The sequence below is a fragment of the Zootoca vivipara genome, chromosome 3 (genome assembly GCF_965207765.1).
Source record: "Zootoca vivipara chromosome 3, rZooViv2.hap1.1, whole genome shotgun sequence".
In the NCBI taxonomy this organism is placed as follows: Eukaryota; Metazoa; Chordata; class Lepidosauria; order Squamata; family Lacertidae; genus Zootoca; species Zootoca vivipara.
Genome location: NC_142586.1, coordinates 119,431,565 through 119,454,482, shown reverse-complemented (window position 1 = coordinate 119,454,482; position 22,918 = coordinate 119,431,565). Strand labels below are relative to the sequence as shown.

Below are 22,918 nucleotides of genomic sequence, written 5' to 3'. Positions count from 1 at the left end.
TGGGCTGTGGCTGAGGGCAGATGGACCTGGAGGAGCTCCAAGGTGGCCAGGCTGTTCCAGGGGCCATCCCCACCCAGCTCCCGTATCTCAGTCCCTGGAAGACCTTCCCACTGCTTCCCAAGCAGGCGTGGCATTCCCGAGTCCAGTGGCCAAGGCTCCTGTGTTGCTTCTGGGCTGCACCAGCTTCTGCCGCCTTTGGCTGCCATGGTCATGGCAGAACAAGCCAGCAGTGCCGCAACGCTGTGTGGCTTTGGAGAGCTGCTCCCTTTCGAAGAGGGCCTCTCCTGCTGTGGGGCTGCCTGGGCCAGAGGTGTCCCGGGAGGCGGCAGCGGCCAGCAGAGGGCTTTGCAGACCCTCTTGGGGAGGCCCCACTTGCGATGCACTGCTTTCTCCCTCAGGTGGTGCTCCAGGCACTGCCTCCTCTCCACCTTGAAAAGGGGCCTCTGGTGGTCGGTGGCTGCCTGCGGGGCTGTGCATGCCAGGAAGCCCGGCAGGGCTGGCACAGACCTCTCCAGGGAGCTGTGCACCAGGCCAGGCAAGCCCCACAGCAGCTGCAGCCGCTTCCGTTGGAGGTGAGCTGTCAGCTGCTCTCGCATCTCCTGGCTGAGTAGCAGAGGGTCCAGCAATGGGGACTCCACCACTGTCCCGCTGCCCCGGCTTAGAGGGGGTGGGCAGAGATTGGCCAGCTCGGTGGCTTGCCAGTCTTCGGGACCGGCCTCCTGCCCAGGCTCTAGTGACTGCATCCTAGCCCCCTCGCCCTGGCTGCGCTCTCAGGGCCACAGACCCCTGGCCAGGCCTGGGTCAGTCAAGATCAGCCAGCTCCACACAGCTCTAAGACAGGCAACGGAGGAAAGCAAAGGGTCAAGACCTCTCTTGGTTTGGCACAGGAGACTCCTCCATTGCAGGGAGTTGCTGGTTTAGCTCCAAAGGCACTGAAAGGAGGCCTGCCCTATGGACCCCTTTCCAACCCGCTCACAGAGGGCCAGGCCAGCAGCGGTTATCCCATATGCACCAGCTACTCTCCCAGGCAATCCACCGTCCTCCTGCGGTTCCGTTTATCTTGTTGCTACAGCAACACATTGTGAGGTTAGCCTGGCACCCAGTGGGTGCAGCCACCTTCCCAGGACTGCTTCTCCTCACGGAGGGTTCTCAGGAGCAGCAGGGCAGAAAGGGACCTCTCCTGGGGGCTCCAGTGGGGGGGGGCTTGATGCGCCGGAAGTCACTGGAGGGGCACCCACAGTTTTTTGAAAACTCAATGCTCAGAAATGGGTACAGAAGAGAATCCATCCATCTTATTTACAAATCAATCTATAAGATGTGACATACAATCTGGAATTCATGCATTGTTACACCTGGGTATAATAACAATAATTTATTATTTATACCCCGCCCATCTGGCTGGGTTTCCCCAGCCACTCTGGGCAGCTTCCAACAGAAAAATGAAATGAAATAATCTATTAAACATTAAAAGCCTCCCTAAACAGGGCTGCCTTCATGTAACACTACCCATGAAAACCAGCAAACTTCATACAATTCAATATGCTGTTTTGATTTATGTTATTAAACAAATACAAATTACCCAGAGGATTATATAAAACTTTTATTCACAATTTCAGTAATTTCATGTAACTAATTTTGGTTTTTTGATAACTAATTAAATGTGAAAATTACCTTGGAATGTGTGTTTTGCTATGGTAAGATTTTCAGCGACGCTCCATCTGCAGTGCCCAGTTTGCTCCCGGGGTTGGGGCACAGCTGCCTGCCTGAGGATAGGGAGGAAACCCCACCTCTGGTGGCTCCTTGCCTGGAGAGTGTGGCCTCCCCTGGGAGGACCAGAGTCCTTGATGTGCCTCCTCAGAAGTAAGCCCTGCTGAGCTTGTGGGGAGCGGGGGTTGTTCTTCTCCAGTCAGTCACTTGAGCAACCCAGGCCGCCTGAGGTGGGCTGGAGGGCAGGATGCGAGGAGGCGTGTGGCCAGAGGATCCCCTTCCTTTCTAGGAATCCCTCCCCACCCTGAGAGACCAGAGGGGGGCCACTACTCCCTCCCTCTCCTGTGGCTGAGCTTCAGAGGGGAAGGGCCATCCTCCTCCTCCTCCTCCTTCTCACAGCTCCCACTTCCTGCCCGCTGGGGGCAGCTGGCCTTTGGCTTCTGCTGCCCCTGCTCCCCCGCTGCCTTTTGCCTGGGTGTGGCCTTCTTGGGGGAGGCAGCAGTCTGTGGCCTCTTCCTGCGGCTCCTGCTGGGCAGAGGTTTCCTGGGCGCTCTCTTCTGCTCCGCCTCCTCCTCCTCCTGCTGCTGCTTCAGCAGCTTCTTGAAGCTCTTGGCGGTGTGTGTGCCAACAGCAAACCAGTCCTGGGGGTGGGGAGAGGCAGGAGGTGGGAGCGAGAGGAAGGGGGAGCCCCAGCACAAGCTCAGCCAGGCCAATGGCCATAGACCTCAGCGGGGGCGCGAGGGCGGCAGAAGGGCCTGTGGCGTTGGGTTGGGTCCATGCGCACTCCCCGCAGCCCCCCTGCTCCTCACCTGCGCATGCACAGTGTTGATGTGGTACTTGACTCCACTCTCGGACACAAACTCCTTCTCACACAGCAGGCACCGGTATCTCCCAGCCACAAACTCCCCCTGCAGCGAGACGGAAATGTGGCCTAGAATCTCTGGCAGCAAGAACTTGAGGAAGACAGCGGGGGGGGGGGGAGGAGGAGGAGGAGGAGGAGGAGGAGGAGGAGGAGGAGGAGGAGGAGGAGGAGGAGGAGGAAGAAAGCGGAAGGAGCCCCCCCCCCAGATTTTAAGTGCAGGTGTCTAGTCTCTGTGGAGGGAGGGATCTGCCAGTTGGGGTGCAAAGGTGGTGGTGAATCCAGGGGTGCTTTGGCAATGGCAGGCAGCAGAAGCCCCCCAAAGCCACACATCCTGCAGCCCTAAGGAAAGGCTGGCACATACCAAGGTACAGCTGCCCAGGTGGGACTTGAGGCCCGAGATGCTGCTGTAGGCACACTCGCAGCCCTGTGGTGGAAGGAGAGAGGCAGGAAAGGGGGTCAGTGGCCCCTGAAAGCAAGAGGGGCCTCCTGGAAGCGGCAGGAAATCCAGAGTCAGATACTTAGAGGCTCTCCCCACTCTCTACCTTCATTGCGATGCAAAAGGACAGAGTGAGCAGCCACAGATTATTCTGTGGGAAGCTGAACACCAAGGAAGAGCCCCTCCCCCCAACAACCACTGCAAGTGTTTGGGGGCAAGGAGAAAGAAGCTCTGCTGCCCTTGTACAGTCAGGAGCATGGGAGGGGGGGTCCCTGAAAGGGGAGTTGGTGGCCTCCCCCAAGTCACTGTTATCCCAGGCCTTGCCCAGCCGTCCCGTTACCTGGTTTGGGCAGCGGACCCGTCGGCATGCCTTGATCTCTGCCCTCCACTTGCTCAGAACCTCCTGGCTGACAGCAGGCAGTCCTGGGCGAGTGTATTTCAGCTGAGGAAGAGAAGAAGCGAGCAGAGCCGGAAGGCAGAGTGAGGAGCAGGGGCTGCTGCCTCCAGCTAATCACACATCAGCCCCCCCCCCTGCAGCTAACCAGGGGCAAAGCACCCTGACTCCTGAGCCCCAGGGATACCCCCTTCCTCCAGAGCCCAGGCAGCTTCTTGGGTTCCCAGCCCCGGGGGGGGGGGTGCTGCCATTTGCACCTGTACTTTGATGGACTTCCAACTCCATTCCAGCATTAGGCAAAATGTCAAGCCTTAAAATAGCCATTACTATAAAATCTCAGCCGCGTCGTAACAAGCCAAGCCCATGCCCAGCGCCTTGCTCTGCTTTCCTTTGGACCCCATCAGCGAGGCCGATTGTCTGGGCAGCCCAGGACCTCCAGACACACGGCCCAGGCTTGCGCCCCGAGGAGCTCCCTTCCCTGCTGCTAATGCAGTCATTTGACTTCACCCCTGGAAGTGCACTCCATTGCCTCTCGAGGTGGATGGACGACAACAACCGTAACAAAAAGCTTTGGGCAACCTCCCTGCAAGCTGCAAGAGAGCAGGCTGGGGAGGCCTCCTGAGGCAGGGGCTTCTACAGTGTGCAAAAAGCGCTCCCTGTTGTATCCTGGCCCCTCAGCAACCTTGAGGTCTCCCAGGACTCTTCTTGCTCCCAGGGCCAAAGGGATTCCGAGGAAACGGGCGCACCTTTCGGTCCTCGGGAACCAGGTCCTGCCAGACCTTCCGCCTGGGCCACTCCTTGGCCAGGGCCTCCTTGGCCAGGGCCTCCTGCAGGTGGTGGCCAGCTGCCTGGGCAGCTTTCCTCAGAGCACGGCGGCCTCCACTGCTGGGCTCTGCGCTTGCCACCTCCTTCTGGGGGGCCGGCTGGCTGTCTTGGCACAGCAAGGAGATCTGACAGGAAGGACACAGGGAGCGATGTTCAGAAAGGGCCACCAAAAGGAGCATGGGAAGGAAGGAAGGAAGGAAGGAAGGAAGGAAGGAAGGAAGGAAGGAAGGAAGGAAGGAAGGAAGGAAGGAAGGAAGGCTGCAGCAACTGGGACTTTTCCATTTAGGGAAAAGGCGAGAAAGAGGGACATGGCAAAAGTTTGTAAAATTATGCAAAGCCTGGAGAAAGTGAATAGAGAGCTGTTTTTTCTCCCTCTCTCATAACCTCTCTCATAATAGTGCTGACCTTGAAAGCCCTAAACGGCCTTGGCCCAGTATACCTGAAGGAGTGTCTCCACCCCATCATTCTGCCCGGACACTGAGGGCCAGCACTGAGGGCCTTCTGGCGGTTCCCTCACTGCGAGAAGCAAAGCTACAGGCAACCAGGCAGAGGGCCTTCTCGGTAGTGGCGCCTGTCCTGTGGAATGCCCTCGCATCAGATGTCAAAGATAGAAACAACTACCTTACATTTAGAAAACACCTGAAGGCAGCCCTGTTTAGTGAAGTTTTTAATGTGTGACATTTTAATGTATTTTAATCTTTGTTGGAAGCCGCCCAGAGTGGCTGGGGAAACCCAGCCGGATGGGCGGGGTAAAAATAATAAATTATTATTATTATTATTATTACTACTACTACTACCCTGGAGCTTGTGGACATTCCATGAAGCTGAAGGCTAAAAGGACAGTAAAAGTGAAAGTGCAAACTGTGGAACTCCCCCCCACAGGAGGCAGCAATGGCCACCAATGTGGGTGGGTTTAAAAAAGGAATGGAGGGCTGGGCTTTCGATGGCTAACAGTTGCCATGGCTCTGCTCTGTCTCCAGTCAGAGGCAGCAATGCTTCTGAATGCCAGTGGCCAGAAGCCGCAGCAGGAGAGGCTCAGGACTCTTGTGCTCAGATCCTGCTTGCTGGCTTCCCACAGGCACTGGTTGGCCGCTGTGAGAACAGGATGCTGGACTGGGTGGGCCACTGGCCTGATCCAGCAGGCTCCTCTTAGTTCTTATGTTCTGGCCAAACACCTACCACTGCCAGCTCAGAAAGGGGTAGCGAAGGCTCTCTGCAAGTGACAATGCCCACCCCCCATAAGAGCAGAGGGGGCTTGCAGTGGCTTCTCTGGGCGTTGCCCCGCCCCCTCTTCCACCTGCCTCCGCAAAGTGTCTGAGCCTTGTGCCAGAGATGGGGAGATGGGTCCCCCGCCCCTCTTTGCTCCTCCGCTGGCAACTCACCGGGCCATGCTCCATCTTCAGGTGGTAAGCCAGGCCCGCCTTGGAGCGGTAGGCTTTGCCGCAGTGCTGGCACTTCAGAGCCATCTGCTCCAGCTCGGCAGCCTCCTTCCCGCACTTCCGCGTGTGGTAGAGGAAGCCCAGGACGCTGGTGAAGCTGCCTGTGCAGCCCTGGGGGAAGAGAGAGGGAGGGGAGCAGGGAGGAGCACAGGCTCTCAGGAAGGAGGGAAGCCAACTCTTGCCGGGGGGGGGGGCTCTGCGTCTCCCCTCCACCACCAGCTGGAAGGTGGCCCCAAATGAGGCAAGTCAGCCCAGCCCCGCATCCACCGAGAGGATCCTGAGGCGGTCTGAGGTCCCTGCCCCAGCCTGGCCCAGGCCGCTCCATCTCACCTGCCTTGGGCACTTGAGCTTCCCCATCCGCTTCAGCACCCTCCGCAAGCGCCCTCTCTCGCCCAGATCGCAGGCGGCCGCCTCTGTCCCCACTGGCTGCGTAAAGGGGAAGGGAAAGGCTGGCCAGGGAGACGCTCCAAGCCGAGGGAGTCAGATTGCAAGAAAGGAGACTCCCACTAAAGCACAGGAATAACTTTCTGGAGGCAAGAGCCGTTTGACAGGGAAGTGGGCTCCCTGGGAAGGTGGTGGACTCTCCTTCCTTGGAGATTTTCCATCAGAGGTTGGGTGGCCCCGTCAGGGATGATGCAGTTGTGATATCTGTGTTGCAGGGGTTGGACTAGATGACCCTTGGGTATCTCTTCCAACTCTATGATTCTGTGCTTGCAGGTGACCCAAGGCCAAAGGCCCAGGAAGACCTGCTGGGGCTGAACTGCCACTGTGTCAGGGGGATGGAAATACAGGCAGGACGGCTGGGCTTCCAAGGGTCCAAGGACTGAAGCATTTGCCTGAGGCATCCTGGGAGTGCGCAGCATCTACTTACCAGGCTGTTATGGTCTGCCATGATGTGGTACTTCATTCCTGCCAGAGACCGCAGCTGCTTCCCACAGTGGTGGCATGTGAGCATCTCCTAGGAAGACCACAAGGCATTGCACATGTCAGCAGTAACCGCCAGCATCTGGGCAGCTCAGGCTGTGGGAACATCTCCCGTTAGTCCTTGCTCCTGGAGTTTGGAGTCTGAATGTGTGTCCCCCCTCCAATCCCTGAAACTGACTTGCTCTGCTCTATTCTACTATGGGTTTAATTTCTGCATTTAAAAATTATGGGTCTTTGTTTTTAGTGATAATTTGACTGTTACCTTTTTTTTGTAAAGTGCTTTGAGCTTTGTCTTACAAACAAGCTGTATATAAATTTTACAAAATAAATAAATAAAGAAGAAGAAGAAGAAGAAGAAGAAGAAGAAGAAGAAGAAGAAGAAGAAGAAGAAGGATTTATTATTTATTACCCGCCCATCTGGCTGGGTTTCCCCAGCTACTCTCAGCGGCTTCCAACAGAAAAATAAAATACAATAATATATTAAACATTTAAAGCCTCCCTAAACACGGCTGCCTTCAGATGTCTTCTAAAAGTCTGGTAGTTGTTTTTCTCTTTGACATCTGATGGGAGGGCGTTCCACAGGGCGGGTGCCACTACCGAGAAGGCCCTCTGCCTGGTTCCCTGTAACTTGGCTTCCCACGACGAGGGAACTGCCAGAAGGCCCTCGGCGCTGGATCTCAGTGTCCGGGCTGAACGATGGGGGTGGAGATGCTCCTTCAGGTATACAGGACCAAGGCCATTTAGGGCTTTAAAGGTCAGCACCAACACTTTGAACTGTGCTCAGAAACGTACTGGGAGCCAATGTAGATCTTTTAAGACCGGTGTTATGTGGTCTCGGGGGCCGCTCCCAGTCATAGAATCATAGAGTTGGAAGAGACCACAAGGGCCATCCAGTCCAACCCCCTGCCAAGCCGGAAACACCATCAAAGCATTCTTGACATATGCCTGTCAAGGCTCTGCTTAAAGAGACAGTCACCAGTCTAGCTGCCGCATTCTGGATTAGTTGTAGTTTCTGGGTCACCTTCAAAGGTAGCCCCACGTAGAGCGCACTGCAGTAGTCCAAGCGAGAGATAACTAAGAGCATGCACCACTCTGGCGAGACAGTCTGCAGGCAGGTAGGGTCTCAGCCTGCATACCAGATGGAGCTGATAGACAGCTGCCCTGGACACAAAAGTTGGGGACCCTGGGTGCTCCCTCCGGTGCTTTCCTCTCATGCAGACCTGCAGAGCAGAAGCTGCTTCACTGAACCCTCCGTCTCAACGGCCAAGAACAATGCAAGCACTATGCAAGCAATCCCACAAGGGACACCCCCTGGGATGCGGGGGAGAAGGAGGGCTGGCAGGATCCCCTTGAATTCCAGGGCGAAATGGTTCACCTCTGAGCAAGAGCTGCTGGCAGGATGGGGGGTAGTGCGGGGGGAGCTGCTCCTGGGGTTTTTCCAGGAGTAACTGGCTGGCAGATGTGGGAGACAGGAAGCAGGATGAGGTGGACTTCCCTTGGCCTGATGGAGCAGGTTTCTTATGACATTGTTACGCCCATGGCTTGAGAGGGAGTTGCAGGGTTGGAAGGATCCCCAGGGATTGCCTAGGAAAAGGATAAGGTCCCACCCCGCCCCACCCCGTCTGCTCACATGCTGGCAGTTGGTCATGTGCTTCTTCAGCCCTTCCACCGTCTTCCTCACGACAGCCCTGCAGGTGGGGCAAGTGACGCGGCCTCTGCTCAGGATCTCCAGCTGCCACTGCTCTTCCAGGCTGCCTGGCGGAGCAGAAGAAGGGTCTGACTCAGCATCTTCAGGTTCCTGGCTGGCCCTGAGTGGGGCAGCCCTCTCACCTGGCCTGTGGGCTTCCCACTGGGGCATCTTGGCCTGGCCCACCTGCTGCAGGGCTCGTCTTTCTATGCTTAGGGACACAGTCACGCTTACTGGCTTTCTGCACCCCACCCTCCCAATTATGCACCCCTACAACCCCTTCTGCCTGCTTCTTCAGCTATGCTCCACTCCTGGCTGCACACAGGGAGGGCAGATAAGAGGCCCCGCCCCTTTGCCAAAGGTCCTGGGGTCTAGAGGACGAAGGCTCTGGTTTCTTGGCTTCTGTCCTCACCAAGCAGCTGCGATGTCGGGGTCCTGTTTTACCTGCTGCATATACCGGTGCGTCTCTTTTCCTATGGTCACACTTGGGCTTGAGATGAGGCTGTCGCCCCATCTGCTGCCATTTCCCTGGGACAAGGAAAAACAGCAGTGAAGGTTTGCCTCTGCAGCCAGGACCATCAACCCTTCACCACAACCCTGAACCTTGGAGAGATGGAGGTCAAGGGAAGTGACCGCCCCAACATGGGCTCAACCTCCAACACAGGAAGAGGAATAGTTCATGAGGGGCTCCCATTACTTGGGAGCAGCGAAGCTCAAAGTGTAGAGCTCCAAGGGACAGGGATGGGCAGCCCCCTCACATCAGAAGGAACTGAGCTGAGTAGGTGGGCAGGGAGCCTCCAGCCCTGCTCCTTGCAGGAGAGCCAGGAGCATGCAGGGACCCAGAGAAAGGAACCCAAGTAGAATCCACTCACCAGATTTCTGCTTCTTTTGGGGGAGATCCTTGTCATCGCCTACATCTTTGTTTTCCTGCTTGTGCTTTGCCTTGGAAAGGGAATCCCCAGCTAAGAGGAGGAGAGAGACTGAGACAAGTGGTTTGGGGGGGGGCGTGTAAAGTATATTATAGTGGTACCTCGGTCTACGAACTTAATTCGTTCCGGAAGTCCATTCTTAAGCCGAAAGCGCTCTTAAACCAAGGTGCGCTTTCCCTACTGAGGCCTCCTGTCACCGGTGCCCTTCCACTATTTGGCTTCCGGGGCAAAGTTCGGTTTTACGGAGTTCGTTGCCCGAACAGTTTCTTAACAGGACTGTTTATAGACTGAGGTACCACTGTATTATTATTTCATTCTATAATGTATGGCAGGCACATACAACAGGTCAATCGCGATCTACTGGTCGATCGTATACTGTGAGCAGATTGCAGTCTCTTGCAAGTTGGATGTCCCTGTTATATATAACGTATAGACTTCAAGAAGACATCTGAAGGCAGACCTGTTAAGGGAAGTTTTTATGTTTGATACTTTATCGTGTTTTTAATATTCTGTTGGGAGCTGCCCAGAGTGGCTGGGGAAACCCAGCCAGATAGGTGAAGTACTGTATAAATGTTACTGTTATTGTGATTGTTATTGTTTGGGCTGGGTGTTCATCAGTATGCGGATGACACCCAACTCTATCTCTCTTTTAAATCAGAACCAGTGAAGGCAGTGAATGTCCTGTGTAAGTGCCTGGAGGCGGTTGGAGGATGGATGGCGGCTAACAGATTGAGGTTGAATCCTGACAAGCAAGACAGAAGTACTATTCTTGGGGGACAGGGGGCGGGTAGGTGTTGGGGACTTCCCGGTCCTGAATGGGGTAACTGTGCCCCTGAAAAACCAGGTGCACAGCCTGGGAGTCATTTTGGACTCACAGCTGTTCATGGAGGCACAGGTTAATTCTGTATCCAGGGCAGCTGTCTACCAGCTCCATCTGGTACACAGACTGGTACGCTCCCTGCCCGCAGACTGTCTCGCCAGAGTGGTACATGCTCTGGTTATCTCCTGCTTGGATTACTGCAATGCACTCTACGTGCATTTTCTTTTCCCCTCCTCTGAACGCAGTTCAGCAGCAGGATCGGCGGCAGCAGGATCCTGCATTCAGAGGAGGGGAAAAGAAAAAAGGAGTGTGCTTCTGAGCAGGCAGGGCACCTTAAAAGACCACCACATTAGTGCTGCTTGGCAGAGCGGGCGCTAAGAAGCTTGCCCTCTTGTGCGCTGTTCCCTGGGAGCAAGTCCCATTGAACTCAGCAGCTTCCTGCCCCGCGCGCTTCCTCCCTTCCCTCCCTGGTTATTTTTGGTGCAGAAGCAGGATCAGCAGCAGTGGGGGAGTCTCCAGAGGCAGGCGGAGGAGGAGAAGCACAGCCCAGCGGAGCGCGAATTCGGCGCTCCCGCCCGCCGCGCCCTCCAGCTTCCCGTCGCGCTCTCTGGTTCCCCGCCATGCTTGGCCTTGCCGGAGGGCGCGGCGGAGAGCTGGAGGGAGGGCGCAGCGCGGTGGGCCGGAACGCCGAACTCGCGCTCCGCCGGGCTGTGCTCCGCCTCTGTCCACCAGCCCCGTCAGCAGTGCCTCTCTCATGCACCGGCCCTGCTTCTAGGGGGCAGCTGCCCCCTCCTGCCCCGCGCTGGGTACGTCCATGCGCCCAGTCGTTTTATACGCCAGAAAATATGTATACCTCCCACCCAGCAAAGGCTCTGGGCTTTTCCGGAAGAGGAAGGTGCCAAGCTCAAGAGCCGGGCTGTGAGAGAGGAAGAATCGCAAGGCCCCACGCAGCCCCTCCTCACCTTCCCTCGCCTCCTCCTCCTCCCGGGCAGGGGTCTTGCCGGCGGTGAGCTTCGCCTCCTTCATCTCCAGCCAGTGAGCGGGGCTGGGAAGGGATCCGTCCTGGGTGGGCTCCGGCGGTGATGAGAAGGAAGACGAGCGGCTGCCCGACTCCTCCGATCTCGGCTCTGGAGGAGCGACTCGGCCCTACGGGGAGAGAGAGGCAGCGGCGGGGCAGGGCGGGCTCCTTCTTCGCCCGGGACGAGTCCGCGGCGCCTCCCGCCCCCCCCCCCGAGACCGACCTCTGCGAGGCTTCTGGCGCCGCCCGGCACAGGAAGGGTTAAGGACGCTTCAGTGGACTAGATGACCCCCGGGGCGCCCTCCCCTCCCCACCCGACGGCCTCCGTCATTCCGCCCCCTCCCCTCCGGGAGTTCCAGCGGGAGAGAAACTGCTGCTCCCGCCCCGCCCCCCGCCTCGCGTTGCCAAGGTGACGGAGGAGGAGGCGGGGACCGGGCGCCACGCCCTCGCCCTCCCCTCGTGACGTCATTACCGCCGGTCGGGAGGACGGCGCGAACTTCCGGCGAAGGCCAGACTCGCGCACGGGTTTTGCGCTCTATGACCGCGTAGCGGGGCGGCCGCTCTGCCTCTCTAGGGCACCTCTATGGTCGAAAAGAACGCAGAGAGACGAAAAGGGGAGGGGAGCAAGCGCAGCCCACTTGAAACTCGAGGTCCCTCTGTCCCGCCCTGAGGCCTAGAGCGGCCCTCTGGCACCGCCCCTGACAGGAAAAGCACGCCCTTGGCCGGAAGCGGAAGCGGGCTGGCGACCGCGAGGCGACATGGCGGCGGCGGCGGCGGCGAGCTCGACCGAGGGGCCCCTGCCGGTGTGCGTGCTAGTGCTGGGCATGGCCGGCTCGGGCAAGACGGCGCTAGTGCAGGTGAGCGGGGCTACGGGGAGCGAGGGAGGGAGGGCGGGCGGGGCCGGGCTCCCCTCGGGCTTGACGGCGCTTCTCTTCCCGCAGCGGCTGACGGCGCACCTGCACAGCCGGGGCTGCCCTCCCTACGTCATCAACCTGGACCCCGCCGTGCGCGAGCTGCCCTTCCCGGCCAACATCGGTGAGTGGCGGGGCTGGGGCTGGGGCGGAGCGGGCCTGGCCTCTGCCTGGTCGGGGGGCGTCATTTCTCTCCCTCTCCTTTTCCCCACAGACATCCGAGACACCGTGAAGTACAAGGAGGTCATGAAGCAGTATCCTTACCTGGGAACGGAGGGACAGGGCCTCAGGAGGCCATGGGGGCTTGGCAGGGTCTCCTGGCCCCTAGCTGGGGGTGGGCAGGGCCAGCTGTGTGGGGCAAGAGGCGTTGGGCACCAAAAGGCAGCCCTGGCAGCAGAGAGCATCTGAGGAGAGCCTGCTCAGGCCAGAGTCTGAAAACACGGTTGGGTCCAGGACTGGGCCAGCTGCTTCATGATGGACGTGCCTCCTGGTGCTGCTGCTCCACTTCCTAGCCAGGAGGACCCCTGGCCCTCCTGTCCCAAGGACCAGACTTTGCTTTCTTTGGATGGAGCAGGGGTCAGCAAACTTTTTCAGCAGGGGGCCGGTCCACTGACCCTCAGACCTTGTGGTGGGACGGACTATATTGGGGGGAAAATGATGCAAGAACACCACCAGCCCCAGTGGCTGTTTACCTGTGTCTTGCAATAGCAGGGGCTGGGGGCAGCGGCGGAGGGACGATGACTGGTATGTGAAAGGGCTCCAGAGAGGAGCTGCTTAAAATGGCGGTTGTTTGAGCGCTGCTGCTGCTACCACCAGTAAAGCCCAGCCCCCTTCCTCCTCTAGGCAGGGTGGGGAGAAGCCAGGAGAAGGGAGGGAGGAAGCGCTGCCACCGCCGTGTGAGGGAGAGGGAAGAACGCACGTGCTGGTGATCCACACGGCGATTCCTGGACCGTCCACGGACCGGATTCAGAAGGCAATTGGGCCTGATCCAGCCTGCGGGCCTTAGTTTGCCAACCCATGGGCTAGAGCAGCGGTCAGCAAACCTTTTTCAGCAGGGGGCCGGTCCACTGTCCCTCAGACCTTGTGGGGGGCCAGACTATATTTTGAAGGGGGGGAAATGAATAAATTTTTATGCCCCACAAATAACCCAGAGATGCATTTTAAATGAAAGGACACATTCTACTCATGTAAAAACACATTAATTCCCGGACCGTCCGTGGGCCGGATTGAGAAGGTGATTGGGTCGCATCCAGGCCTTAGGTTGCCTACCCCTGGGCTAGAGGGTGATTGCACACTGCGATGGGTGGAGAAAACCAATATTGAAAGGATGTGGTAAGTCTGGGCATGGTGTTTGTGCAGCTGGTGAAATTGCCAGTGTGTCTTTGGAGCTGTCGCTGCTGACGCTGGCGATCTCTACAGATGTGGTTTTATGTGACACCTTTGCTTTAAATGGTCTGAGTGTCTGGGGTAGAGGAAGGGGAAGGGAATACGCTGATACAGGTGACTTTCAGATTTCTACCAACCTTTCCTGAATGCGCACCAGGTATGGGCTGGGCCCCAACGGCGGTATTGTGACTTCTCTGAACCTTTTTGCGACAAGATTTGACCAGGTACATAATTCTTGGTGAATTTCACTGAATGGTACTGCATTTAGCTTGAGTTTTTACTTGCCAAATATCCTCTTGGATAATTTTCCAGCAGTGATGAGCATTTAACATTCTGGGCTACATCAGAGCGCCACATATTATTATCAACACTAAAGCTCAGAGCAAATTTGTATCTGAACTAATTGTAAGATGTATTTTAATTAATTGATTGCCTGTTCTTATGTTCTTTGTATACTGTGTTAGTTTTATGATGTTAGCCGCCCTGAGCCCGGTTCCAGCCAGGGTGGGCGGGGTACAAATAAAAATTATTATTATTATTATTATTATTATTTATATCCCAGTTAACGATTTAGTCACATAATGGTAATTCTGTACTGTAATTCTGATGCTGATTATCTCATGGTTTTTTGTGTATCATGAACATAACTGCAAACTTTAATTCTCTGTTTCTACCTAAAATCATCTTTCTCTTTCTGACTAGGTGATGAAGTTCATTGAGAAACGACAGGCAGCATCTCAGTGAGTGAATGGGAAGCCTGGTGTCACCTGGGGTGGGGTGGGGGGTGATGGAAGTTCCTCTTGACGGGAGTTGCGTATGCAGCCTCACCTTCAGCAGAACAAAGGGGTGAACTGCGTCACGTTATTGTGCATGTATTCAAGAGGGTCATTCCACTTTTCTGGCTTAGTGTGAGGCATTCAAGGCAAACCATAATTAATCTTGGAAGTGAAAATAATTACAAAACAATTAAAGAATAAAATCTGGAGTTTAAAAGAGAAGAGACTTGCAGAAGATTTTGTGAGAGTTCTCCTCCTCCATTCCTATTAAGACCCCAATTTTGTGCTGATCTCACTCTGATCTTTAATCTCCACTCAGGAGCTGATGAGTGGAGATTAAATTCTGCTGCCTGGGCTGTGGAATTCTGTTCCCTGATGAGAGCAGGATTGTGCAACCAGTGCACGATTAAACCCTGTCTTCCAGGTGTTAGCTGATTAGTGGGTGAGCTTGTTTAGGAGAAAGTGATTTGGTTTTTATAAATCATTTTTATTAAATTTTTTACTTTAACAATCCAATCATATCACATTAATTATTCCAGATTACACAAATACATATCGAGTAATCTAAATATTTTGCCAAATTTATAAAAAAATGCTTCTCATGCTTCAGACTCTGAAGGTTCTAGTCCAGCGATGGGCAACCTTTGGAGCTTGGTGTGTCAAAATTCGCCAAAAAACCGAGCATAACTTGGGTGGTGTGTCACTTCGAGAAAAACCCCATAATTTCCCGATATTTATAGTTTAAATAACAAAAATGTATAATCGTAATATATAACTGTTTTTAATAAACCAAAAACTAATTATTTAACCAAACCAAAAAACCCTTATTTATCACAAAGTGCCCAGGGTTGTTGAGCTTTTTGGGGGGAGCTGCTGACCAAAGTTTTGGAGGTTTTTTGGGGGGTGCCCCAAAGCTGCTGCGCTATTTGGGGGGGGGAAGAGAACAGAAATAAATGACAATACCTTTGCTGGAACTAACACGCAGCACTGGCATAATCTGCCAAAGCGCCAGAAAAAACAGCACAGAAAGGGTTAAAAACCAATCTCTGGCTACCAGCAGCAGCAACAACAACAAAAAGGATCTGGAGAACAAATGGGGGGGAAACAATGGGCCGATGGGGCGCGTGCCAGCAGTGAGGGCTCTGCGTGTCACAGGTTCGCCACCACTGTTCTAGTCACTCATAAATTACTGCCTTTCTAATCATTATAATCGAAATCATTTCTAATCATTATAGTCCAATATAGTCCAAATATTTTCCAATAATTCTATTATTATCCTTCAATCTTCTCACAGCTTCTGAGATATTCCCACAAGCGAGATTAACCAAACAATACCTATTTCTGTGTGGATTTTATATCTATGCTTCCCCCTCAGTTCCATTGCAATCTCCTTCCGCGTTGGAATTTCTGCGGAGTCCAACCAAGAGTCTTATCATGCTGGCAGCCACCATCTTCAGACAATCCAGTAGTAGATCCTGTTCGAGCGTCTGCTCATTAATTTCTCCAAGCCGGTTGCAGATTACAGTCTTTTCAGGAGAGGGTCAGTCAAGTCCAAACTCAAAACACATATCTAATGACATATTTGTGGCTCCCTCGCCCTATGTCTGTTTGTCTGCAACCCAGTTTTAACTTCAAGATGGTGGAGTCCCAGTTATAACTGCGTCACAACCCCTAAATCTTCTTAAAACCATCCAGGAATTTTAACAAGCTCCAGCTACTGATGAGATCTGCATTGGGGAGCCTTTGATCTTCCAAGCTTATCAAAAAAGAGTAAATAAATCCTTAATTGTATATATTTCCTTTTCCACACAGTTTATATTTTAAATACCATATTATATATATCAACGAATTCCGCTTTCCGTTTCTCGCTTGTTCTAGATGTTATAAACGGTTCTTCCAAGGGAGTTTTGTTAAGTTAAATCTTAAGGCATAAATTTTTTTTAAAAAGTCTCGCTCCCCTTTTTGTTCCATCCAACATACCACTCTGTCTCTGATGTGATGTTTCCTCACATTGTCTTATCCTAAATGGCTGGGTTTTTTGGCAGAGTCTTCCCCCTCTTCGTCTGAACCATGCCCGTGATTTAAATCCAATTTTTCATCTCAAATCATGGAACTTGACGCCCTGGCGGGGACAGCGTCCGAGAGATCCAGGCCACCTCAGTGGCTTTCCATCCAGTGCCCCCCCTGCCCCTCCTTCCTTCCGATTTGGGACCGAGTTAAATAGGCATCTGCAGATGAGACTGCCTCTCCCCATCTCCGGGGAGATTTCAGGAGGCTGCTTACTCCCATACAGCCTCTAATTACCCCTTGATGTTGGAACGATGGTATCTTCCGTCGCGCCTCAAGCAGAAGTGTTTGGAGAAAGTGGCATGTGAGTGAGAGAGAAAAAATTCTTCCCTTGCAGGTACGTCCTGATTGACACTCCTGGGCAGATTGAGGTGTTCACCTGGTCTGCTTCCGGCACCATCATCACAGAAGCTCTGGTGAGGACCTTCTGCTCACCTGGCCTCCTTTGCAGGAGGTGCCTGGGGGACGGTTGCTCTGTTGGGCTAATTCTCCCCCCTTTGATGTACCCATTTAGGCTTCCTCCTTCCCATCCGTGGTGGTTTATGTGATGGACACGTCACGCAGCACCAGCCCTGTCACGTTCATGTCGAACATGCTTTACGCCTGCAGGTAAGAGGAGGATTCTCTCCGTAATGTTATTTATTTATTATGCACTTAATAATGGCTTGCCCATTATTGGAGGGCATCTCTCTTATTGTTCTTTGTTTGGGGGGGGGGGGTGGTTGCTCTCTCAGTAGCTGCTGAGAAGACTCAGAGACAACTCCCTCATTCCAGGGAGGTGGTCTTGTTAGCCCCTCTTCTGGTGGCTTCTTCACTTCTTCTTTTCCTTGAACCTTGAGCAAGAAGCCGCTTCTGCTGCTCTTAGGCGTTCTCTAGGAAAGCACACAGACTGCCTGCTCTTTCAGGCATGAGTTTCTAAGTGAAATGTCTTTGTGGCAACCCCAGATCTAAAGTGGCAATCTCTGCATCCCTGATCATGCTGTTGTTGTCTTCTCAGTATCCTGTACAAGACGAAGCTTCCTTTTATTGTGGCCATGAACAAGGTGAGTGGAATGCCCTGATCCAGTCTGACTTGAACCAAGAAGACCGTCTGGATGATGCTTTCCCGAAACAAGTTACATATGCTTCAGGGAAGCAGGAACTGGTAGTTTTGGGGAACTTCAGGGACACCCTGGGATCTTTTGGGAGACGTACTCCACTGAGCATGGATTCCCCCACCCAATTCCTGGCCTGCCTTGTGGACAACTTGTGTTTTCAAAAGGTGGAGGAAGAGAGGAGATTGACTGACCTTGGCATTAGCCCAGCCTCTAGGGAAAAATAGTTCAGTGGCTTTAAAGCAGTGGGAACTTGGGGCAGGAACGACGGCAGACAGTGGTCATGCATGGTGTGCTGGAATTCAGGCTGCTATGGAAAGCTTAAGCGGGGTGTAGCTAAATAGATTTCTTGCATTTAAGGAACTTGATTTTAATATGCTTGGAGAAATGCTAGTCAGGTGGATTCCATGGCCCAATATGCTGACAGGGAAAGGAGCTGAGTTGGGTGGAAGCCTTATGAAAGGCAGAGTCACAAACAATTCCAGTGCGAGAGAGAGAAGATCAGAGCATAGGTAGACAGTGGGATGTAGGAAGTGAACAGCTAGTCACGCAGGTGTTATTTGCATTGGTTTGGCTTCTTCAGCCGTGGCCTACATGACACAATGGTAGGAGATGGGCATTGTGTGCTGTTGTGGCCACTCCTGTCCTAAAGTGAGGGTTGGACAGAAAGAGGGAGGGCTTGGTGTTGTGTGCAGATCATGCAAAGAGCTGCACAGAAGTACTTGAGTCTGAGAGCAGAAACTGTTTTGAAAGTGTTTGGGTGAGGGCGGCAGAAGAAGAGGATGAAGAAAGGGATGTTCAGCCAGCAGGAAGATGGCTTCTTGGAGCAGAGCCTGCCACTTCCAGAGAGGAAGGAAGGCAGCCTGACCCCCATGAAGAATGGCAGATTGCCAGGATGGGGGGAGGCGAGCAGGCAGGCATGGAAGGCTCTCCAGGTGCCTTGAAGGGCTGATGAAACTTGGCTGTTCCATTGCGTCTTTCGAGGGTGGAGCTTGCACTCTGGGTGTGACCACAGCCTTCCCTTGTTTCGCTGGTCCTTGTCTCATAATGGGGGGAGGAGGAGAAGGAGCCGCTGCCTCTTGGCCTGGCCTGGCCTGCCATGTCTGAAGAGAAGCAGCCGTCATGGTGTGGAGCCTGTGGTCCCTGCCCCAGAGGGGGCATTGGGGAGCAGCTGACCACCGGTGCCCCCTGCCCCCCTCCCTCACTCTCTGCCTTCCTGACGCAGACGGACATCATTGACCACAGCTTTGCTGTGGAGTGGATGCAAGACTTTGAAGCCTTCCAGGAAGCCCTCAGCCAGGAGACCACCTATGTCAGCAACTTGACTCGCTCCCTCAGCCTGGTGCTGGATGAGTTCTACCACTCACTCAAGGTGGGCACGGCTCCCCCCCCCCCCCGTGTGGATGATGAATGGGACCTCTTTGCAGGCACACTCCTGAAATTGCATGAAGTTGGCATTTGTGTCCCACCTTCACTCTGTCCAACTTTCAGGGAAGCGGCTCCAAGGAGGGAGGGAGGGGCACCTTCCTCTGCAACTCGCCCTCCCCAAACCCTGAGTAGCCCAGGTATCCTGTGCTGTTGCATCTGGACAGGCTATTGTTGATGCTTGCAGGACTTGGTCCAGGGAGGCCAGGTCCGATCCCCCCCCCCCCAGATGGCCTTGGATGTGTCCCTCCCCCTGTGCCACCTCCTCTTCTGGAAAAGGAGCTTGTGCCAGTCACTCCTGTCCCTGGTTAGGCAATGTGCTGGTGCTGATGCTCCACTGGAGCAGAGGAAGGTATTTGCAAGCCCCTCTCCTGTGCTCAGTTCCCACCCTCCACACAAACCCTGCTTGAAACGAAGGACTTTCCCTTGCAGGTGGTTGGTGTGTCTGCCGTCCAGGGGACAGGGCTGGATGAATTTTTTGAACTCCTCTCCAAAGCTGTTGATGAATATGAGAGGTGAGAGAGTCCGCTTGTGTAAGGGGTCACCTAGTCCAGTGTCCAGTTCTCACGGAGGCCAACCAGATGCCTGAAAGCAGAGCCAGAGGCCAACAGGAGCCCTCTGTACACCTGCTTTTCTCAGCAACTGGCATCTAGAGGCATCCTCCCTCTGCTTGCGGAAGGAGAAGATGGCCATCCTCCGTGCCTTGTCCTAATCCTCTTCTAAAGCCATTCAAATTGGGGGCCATCACTGCTCCAGAGTTGAACTGCATGCTGTGTCAGGAAGTCCTTCCTTTTGTATGTCCTGAGTCTTCCGACTTGCAGCTTCATTGGATGCCCCCAAGTTGTAGCATTGCAAGAGAGGGATGAAAGCCTTTCTCTCCCCCCCTTCTCTGTCAGGCCACCTCCCAGTGAGGCTTCTGCCATCCTGCTGGGCTGCATCCCTGAACAATGGGCCAGATGAGTTTGCATGAACTCCCAGGCTTCCTGCAATTCCACTTGGGGATCCCTCTAGATATAGCATAGGGTGACCAGAACAGGGGGCCTTGGAGGGGGCAAGCCCCCCCTCTGCTGCTCTATGGAAAGACATGAAGCCCAGCGGGAAGTCTCTTCCCCTGCCCATTCCAGCCCTGTCTTTGAGTCAGTGACTGGAGGTCTGGGCTGTGGTCCTTGCTGGAAGGGGCCCTCCTCCTAGTCTCCACAATGGTTGCCTGGGAGTGAGGATGGGGTGCCCAAGAATAAACAGCTGAAGCCCATTTCTCTTCTCCCTCCAGAGAATACCGCCCAGAGTATGAGCGCCTAAGGAAGAAAATGGTGAGTCTGTCTGCAGATGCACTTGGCGTGTTGCTCTGCCCTCTGTTGGTGCTTCCCCTGCCCCCAGTCAGTCACATGTGAAAAGGCTCCCCCCCACATCATCATTATCTTTTTATTATGTGTACCCCACCTATCTGACTGGGTTGCCCCAGGCTCTCTGGGCGGCTCCCATCAAAATATTAAAAACACAACAAAACCTCAAACGTTAAAATCTTCCCAATACAGGGCTGCCTTTAGACGTCTTCTAAAGTTGTGTAGTTCTTCATCTCCTGGACATCGGATGGGAGGGCATTCCACAGGGTGGGCGCCACTACTGAGAAGGACCTCAGTGTCCAGGCTGGACAATGTGGGTGGAGACGCTCCTTCCACTTGTGTAAGTCCTCCTTTGGCCTCAAGGCGGGCACTTCCATCTTACCAGCTGATGGAGGAGGTCAGGGAGTATCTCCTGCCAGCATGTTGGGGGCTCCCCATTGCCTTCCCTTCTGCTCCCCTTGCCAGAAGAACTCAAAGCAGGCGATGGGGCTCAGGGTTTAGTGTGCTGCAGTTGCATGACCCAGCCCGCTGCCTTCTGTCCATGTGTGCACATAGGTGTACATCTTTCTAGATACTGGAGTCCTGAGTGCTTTCTCCTTCCACTCTCTCTCGGCTCTGAAGGACACGCTCATGATCCCTGTGGCTGCTATTGTCTCTGTTTATAGGCAGCTTCCGACCTGAAGAACTCGGAGCTGCTGTTGGCCCTGCAGGGCTCTGGCTTCTCACCAGCTTTGCTGCTGGTGGCAGCAGCAGTTTCTTTAGGAGCTGCACAGGTGCGCTCTAGGCACCCCCAGGGCATGCTGGGAGGCGGCAGGCAGGGACCCACCTGTGCTGGAGGACCAGCAGGAATTGCTTCCTTCCCTTCCCTTCCCTTTCCTTGCTTGCAGGAGCAGGTGGAGAGCCAGCAGCAGCAGGAGCAGCTGCAGCGTCTGCAGAGAGACCTGGGCCCCCTTGCGATGGAGAGCAGTGCGGCAGCCTCAGGTGAGTCAAGGCCAAGGGGGTGGGGTTGCGGAGGCCTTGCGGGGAGGGCTGGCCTTGAAGGCTAGAGAGGCTGCTTGAGGGCCACAACTGGTGGACACACTGGCTCTTGCCTTCAAGCAGGGAGGAAGCTCCAGAAGCTGCTGGCAGTGCCAACCTTTCCCCCATCCCTTGAGCCATTGCTCTGGGGAGGCAGAGAGGGTGCTGTGTGAGGGTGCTGGGTACCCTGGCTGACTGCTTTCCTCAGCTGATCAGCTGGGGAGCCTCATGCTGTAGCTGTTGGACGAGGCGGCTGCTGTCTCCTCCTGCCTGGATTCCCAGCCAGCCTCTCCCTGTTTATGCCTGTGGCTTCTGCCTGCCATGGCTGCGCAGCCCCTCTTGAGCACAAAGGATGGGAGTCTTCCTGGCACAGCTTTGCCCATTGCCTTGTGGTGGGGGCAGGAGCAATAGAGGTGGGCCCCTGGCAGGCGGGCACAGTCTGGGGCCAGGACAGGCTTGGCAGCTACTTGGCTTTTGTCTCCAGGCTCCATAGCAGAATCCGCAGCGGGTCCCTCGGCACTGATTCTGACCCGAGGAACTTTGGAGGGGGAAGAGGAGTCGGAGGAAGGCCAAGAGAGTGACACTGATGACATTGACCATGAAGGTAAGGCGGCCTCTGGAGATTGGGAGGGGTCAGTGGTTTGGGGGAAGGCAAACCAAGAGACCAGTGGGAGAAGGGGCATCCTCCAGAATGCCTGCATCCCCTTTCGGGGTGGCTGGTTTGTTGGTGCAGCATGAGTCCTTACCTTGATCTCAGAGGGACTTTGTGTAGCAAGCTCTCTTTAAGTCCGCTGTGGTTGGCCAGGGCTGTTCCCTACAGGATGGTCTTCCCCCTTGGTGGTGTTTTGGGACCCACTTCACCCACTTTTTGTCTCCTGCCCTAGTGACGGAGGAGCGCTGCGAAGAACCCGCCTTCCGGAACTTCTTGCAGGAGGCGAAGCAGCGCTACTCGGCCAGAAGCAACCACTAGGAGAGGCGAGAGGAGAAACCAAGGAGGGCCTGGAGCTGGAGGAAGTTGGGCCCCTGTGCAAGAGACTGGCCATCCCCGGCTCCTTGGTGCCCACACAGGAGGATTCTTGGGCCGCCCTTCTGTGCTGCCTTCTGTGCTGGTGGAGCTGAGCAGGGCTGGCTGCAGACTTCTGCCCATTAACACAGAGTCCTTGGAATTGATGGACCCCATTTTGTTTGGGGGTGAGGCTCCAGCAGAGACCGCCTTGGCCAGGGGAGGCAGGTTCAACCCATTGTGGAAGAGCATGCGTTGAAGCGACCCCTGCGAATTTCACTGTAATATTGTATGTGTTCAGTTTGTAAGTTATCATGAGATAATGTATATTTTGTTATGAATTGCTGCTTCTGCCTCTTCCTGCGAGGAGTATGCCAATGGAGAGGCAGGCGGGGCCTTTCAGAATGGCATGGGAACCTTGGGTGGGGGCCCATTTCCCTGATCATCTTGAGAGGGTTGGAGAAGATGTGGCTGGAAGGCAAGAAGGGGAGGGGGCTCCCTGAGGATCTGCCTGGGTTGGGACTGGTCCTCCTTTCACCTGTTCTAATAAGGGAGCTGGAGTTGGGGGTGAAGCAGCAAGTGCTTCTGGCTGGCAGAAGCCCAATAAGAGGAAAAGCAAGGGCTCCCAAGGAACCTCCGAAGCGAGGATGGGCAAGAAAGTGGTGCCCATGGTTTAGCCTACAGTGATTGGGGGGGGCAAATTTCCTACCTTTACATCTGTGCTGGTGGAGTCTGACTGGGAAAGAGGTAACAGATTCCCCCCTTATGTGGCAGCTGTGAGAAGGCCGATCCCCCCTCCCAGGGATGATGATAATAATAATAATAATAATAATAATAATAATAATAATAATAATA

General features: G+C 54.6%; 2 protein-coding genes across 5 annotated transcripts; one reads left to right on the top strand and one right to left on the bottom strand.

Annotated features, from left to right (window-relative positions):
• Window positions 1-1,587: 1,587 nt before the first annotated feature.
• On the bottom strand, window positions 1,588-11,380 carry ZNF512 (zinc finger protein 512). 4 transcript variants are annotated; one of them, XM_035110805.3, is made up of 13 exons: window positions 11,265-11,380; window positions 10,986-11,169; window positions 9,147-9,236; window positions 8,719-8,802; window positions 8,218-8,342; window positions 6,535-6,621; window positions 5,994-6,089; window positions 5,607-5,774; window positions 4,146-4,349; window positions 3,346-3,447; window positions 2,931-2,993; window positions 2,517-2,615; window positions 1,588-2,348 (listed from the first exon to the last, which is right to left on the bottom strand). In XM_035110805.3, exons 2-13 carry the CDS (start codon window positions 11,047-11,049, stop codon window positions 2,034-2,036), a joined length of 1,497 nt encoding a protein of 498 aa, XP_034966696.1. In that variant the 5' UTR covers window positions 11,050-11,169; window positions 11,265-11,380; the 3' UTR covers window positions 1,588-2,033. The 4 variants fall into 4 exon arrangements, with proteins under 4 accessions (XP_034966696.1, XP_088523178.1, XP_088523179.1 ...); XM_088667052.1 differs by having other exon boundaries at window positions 9,147-9,254; window positions 11,265-11,358; XM_088667053.1 differs by lacking the exon at window positions 2,931-2,993 and having other exon boundaries at window positions 9,147-9,254; window positions 11,265-11,361.
• Window positions 11,381-11,777: 397 nt separating this feature from the next.
• GPN1 (GPN-loop GTPase 1) lies at window positions 11,778-22,404 on the top strand. Its single transcript, XM_035110808.3, has 14 exons — window positions 11,778-11,898; window positions 11,983-12,076; window positions 12,167-12,206; window positions 13,496-13,562; window positions 14,041-14,078; window positions 16,519-16,597; window positions 16,696-16,790; window positions 17,179-17,224; window positions 18,501-18,647; window positions 19,133-19,215; window positions 19,971-20,010; window positions 20,931-21,024; window positions 21,545-21,664; window positions 21,945-22,404. Exons 1-14 carry the CDS (start codon window positions 11,800-11,802, stop codon window positions 22,028-22,030), a joined length of 1,128 nt encoding a protein of 375 aa, XP_034966699.3. The 5' UTR covers window positions 11,778-11,799; the 3' UTR covers window positions 22,031-22,404.
• Window positions 22,405-22,918: the final 514 nt, after the last annotated feature.

Coding starts and splice junctions, on each gene's coding strand:
- ZNF512 (XM_088667052.1), bottom strand. CDS start 11,049: ATGAAGGAGGCGAAGCTCACCGCCGGCAAGACCCCTGCCCGGGAGGAG. Junction 9,255..10,985: donor GGAGGAGGAGGCGAGGGAAG/GTGAGGAGGGGC, acceptor CACTTGTCTCAG/TCTCTCTCCTCCTCTTAGCT. Junction 2,994..3,345: donor GGGTCCGCTGCCCAAACCAG/GTAACGGGACGG, acceptor CTTCCACCACAG/GGCTGCGAGTGTGCCTACAG.
- GPN1 (XM_035110808.3), top strand. CDS start 11,800: ATGGCGGCGGCGGCGGCGGCGAGCTCGACCGAGGGGCCCCTGCCGGTG. Junction 18,648..19,132: donor AGTTCTACCACTCACTCAAG/GTGGGCACGGCT, acceptor TTTCCCTTGCAG/GTGGTTGGTGTGTCTGCCGT. Junction 19,216..19,970: donor GCTGTTGATGAATATGAGAG/GTGAGAGAGTCC, acceptor TTCTCCCTCCAG/AGAATACCGCCCAGAGTATG.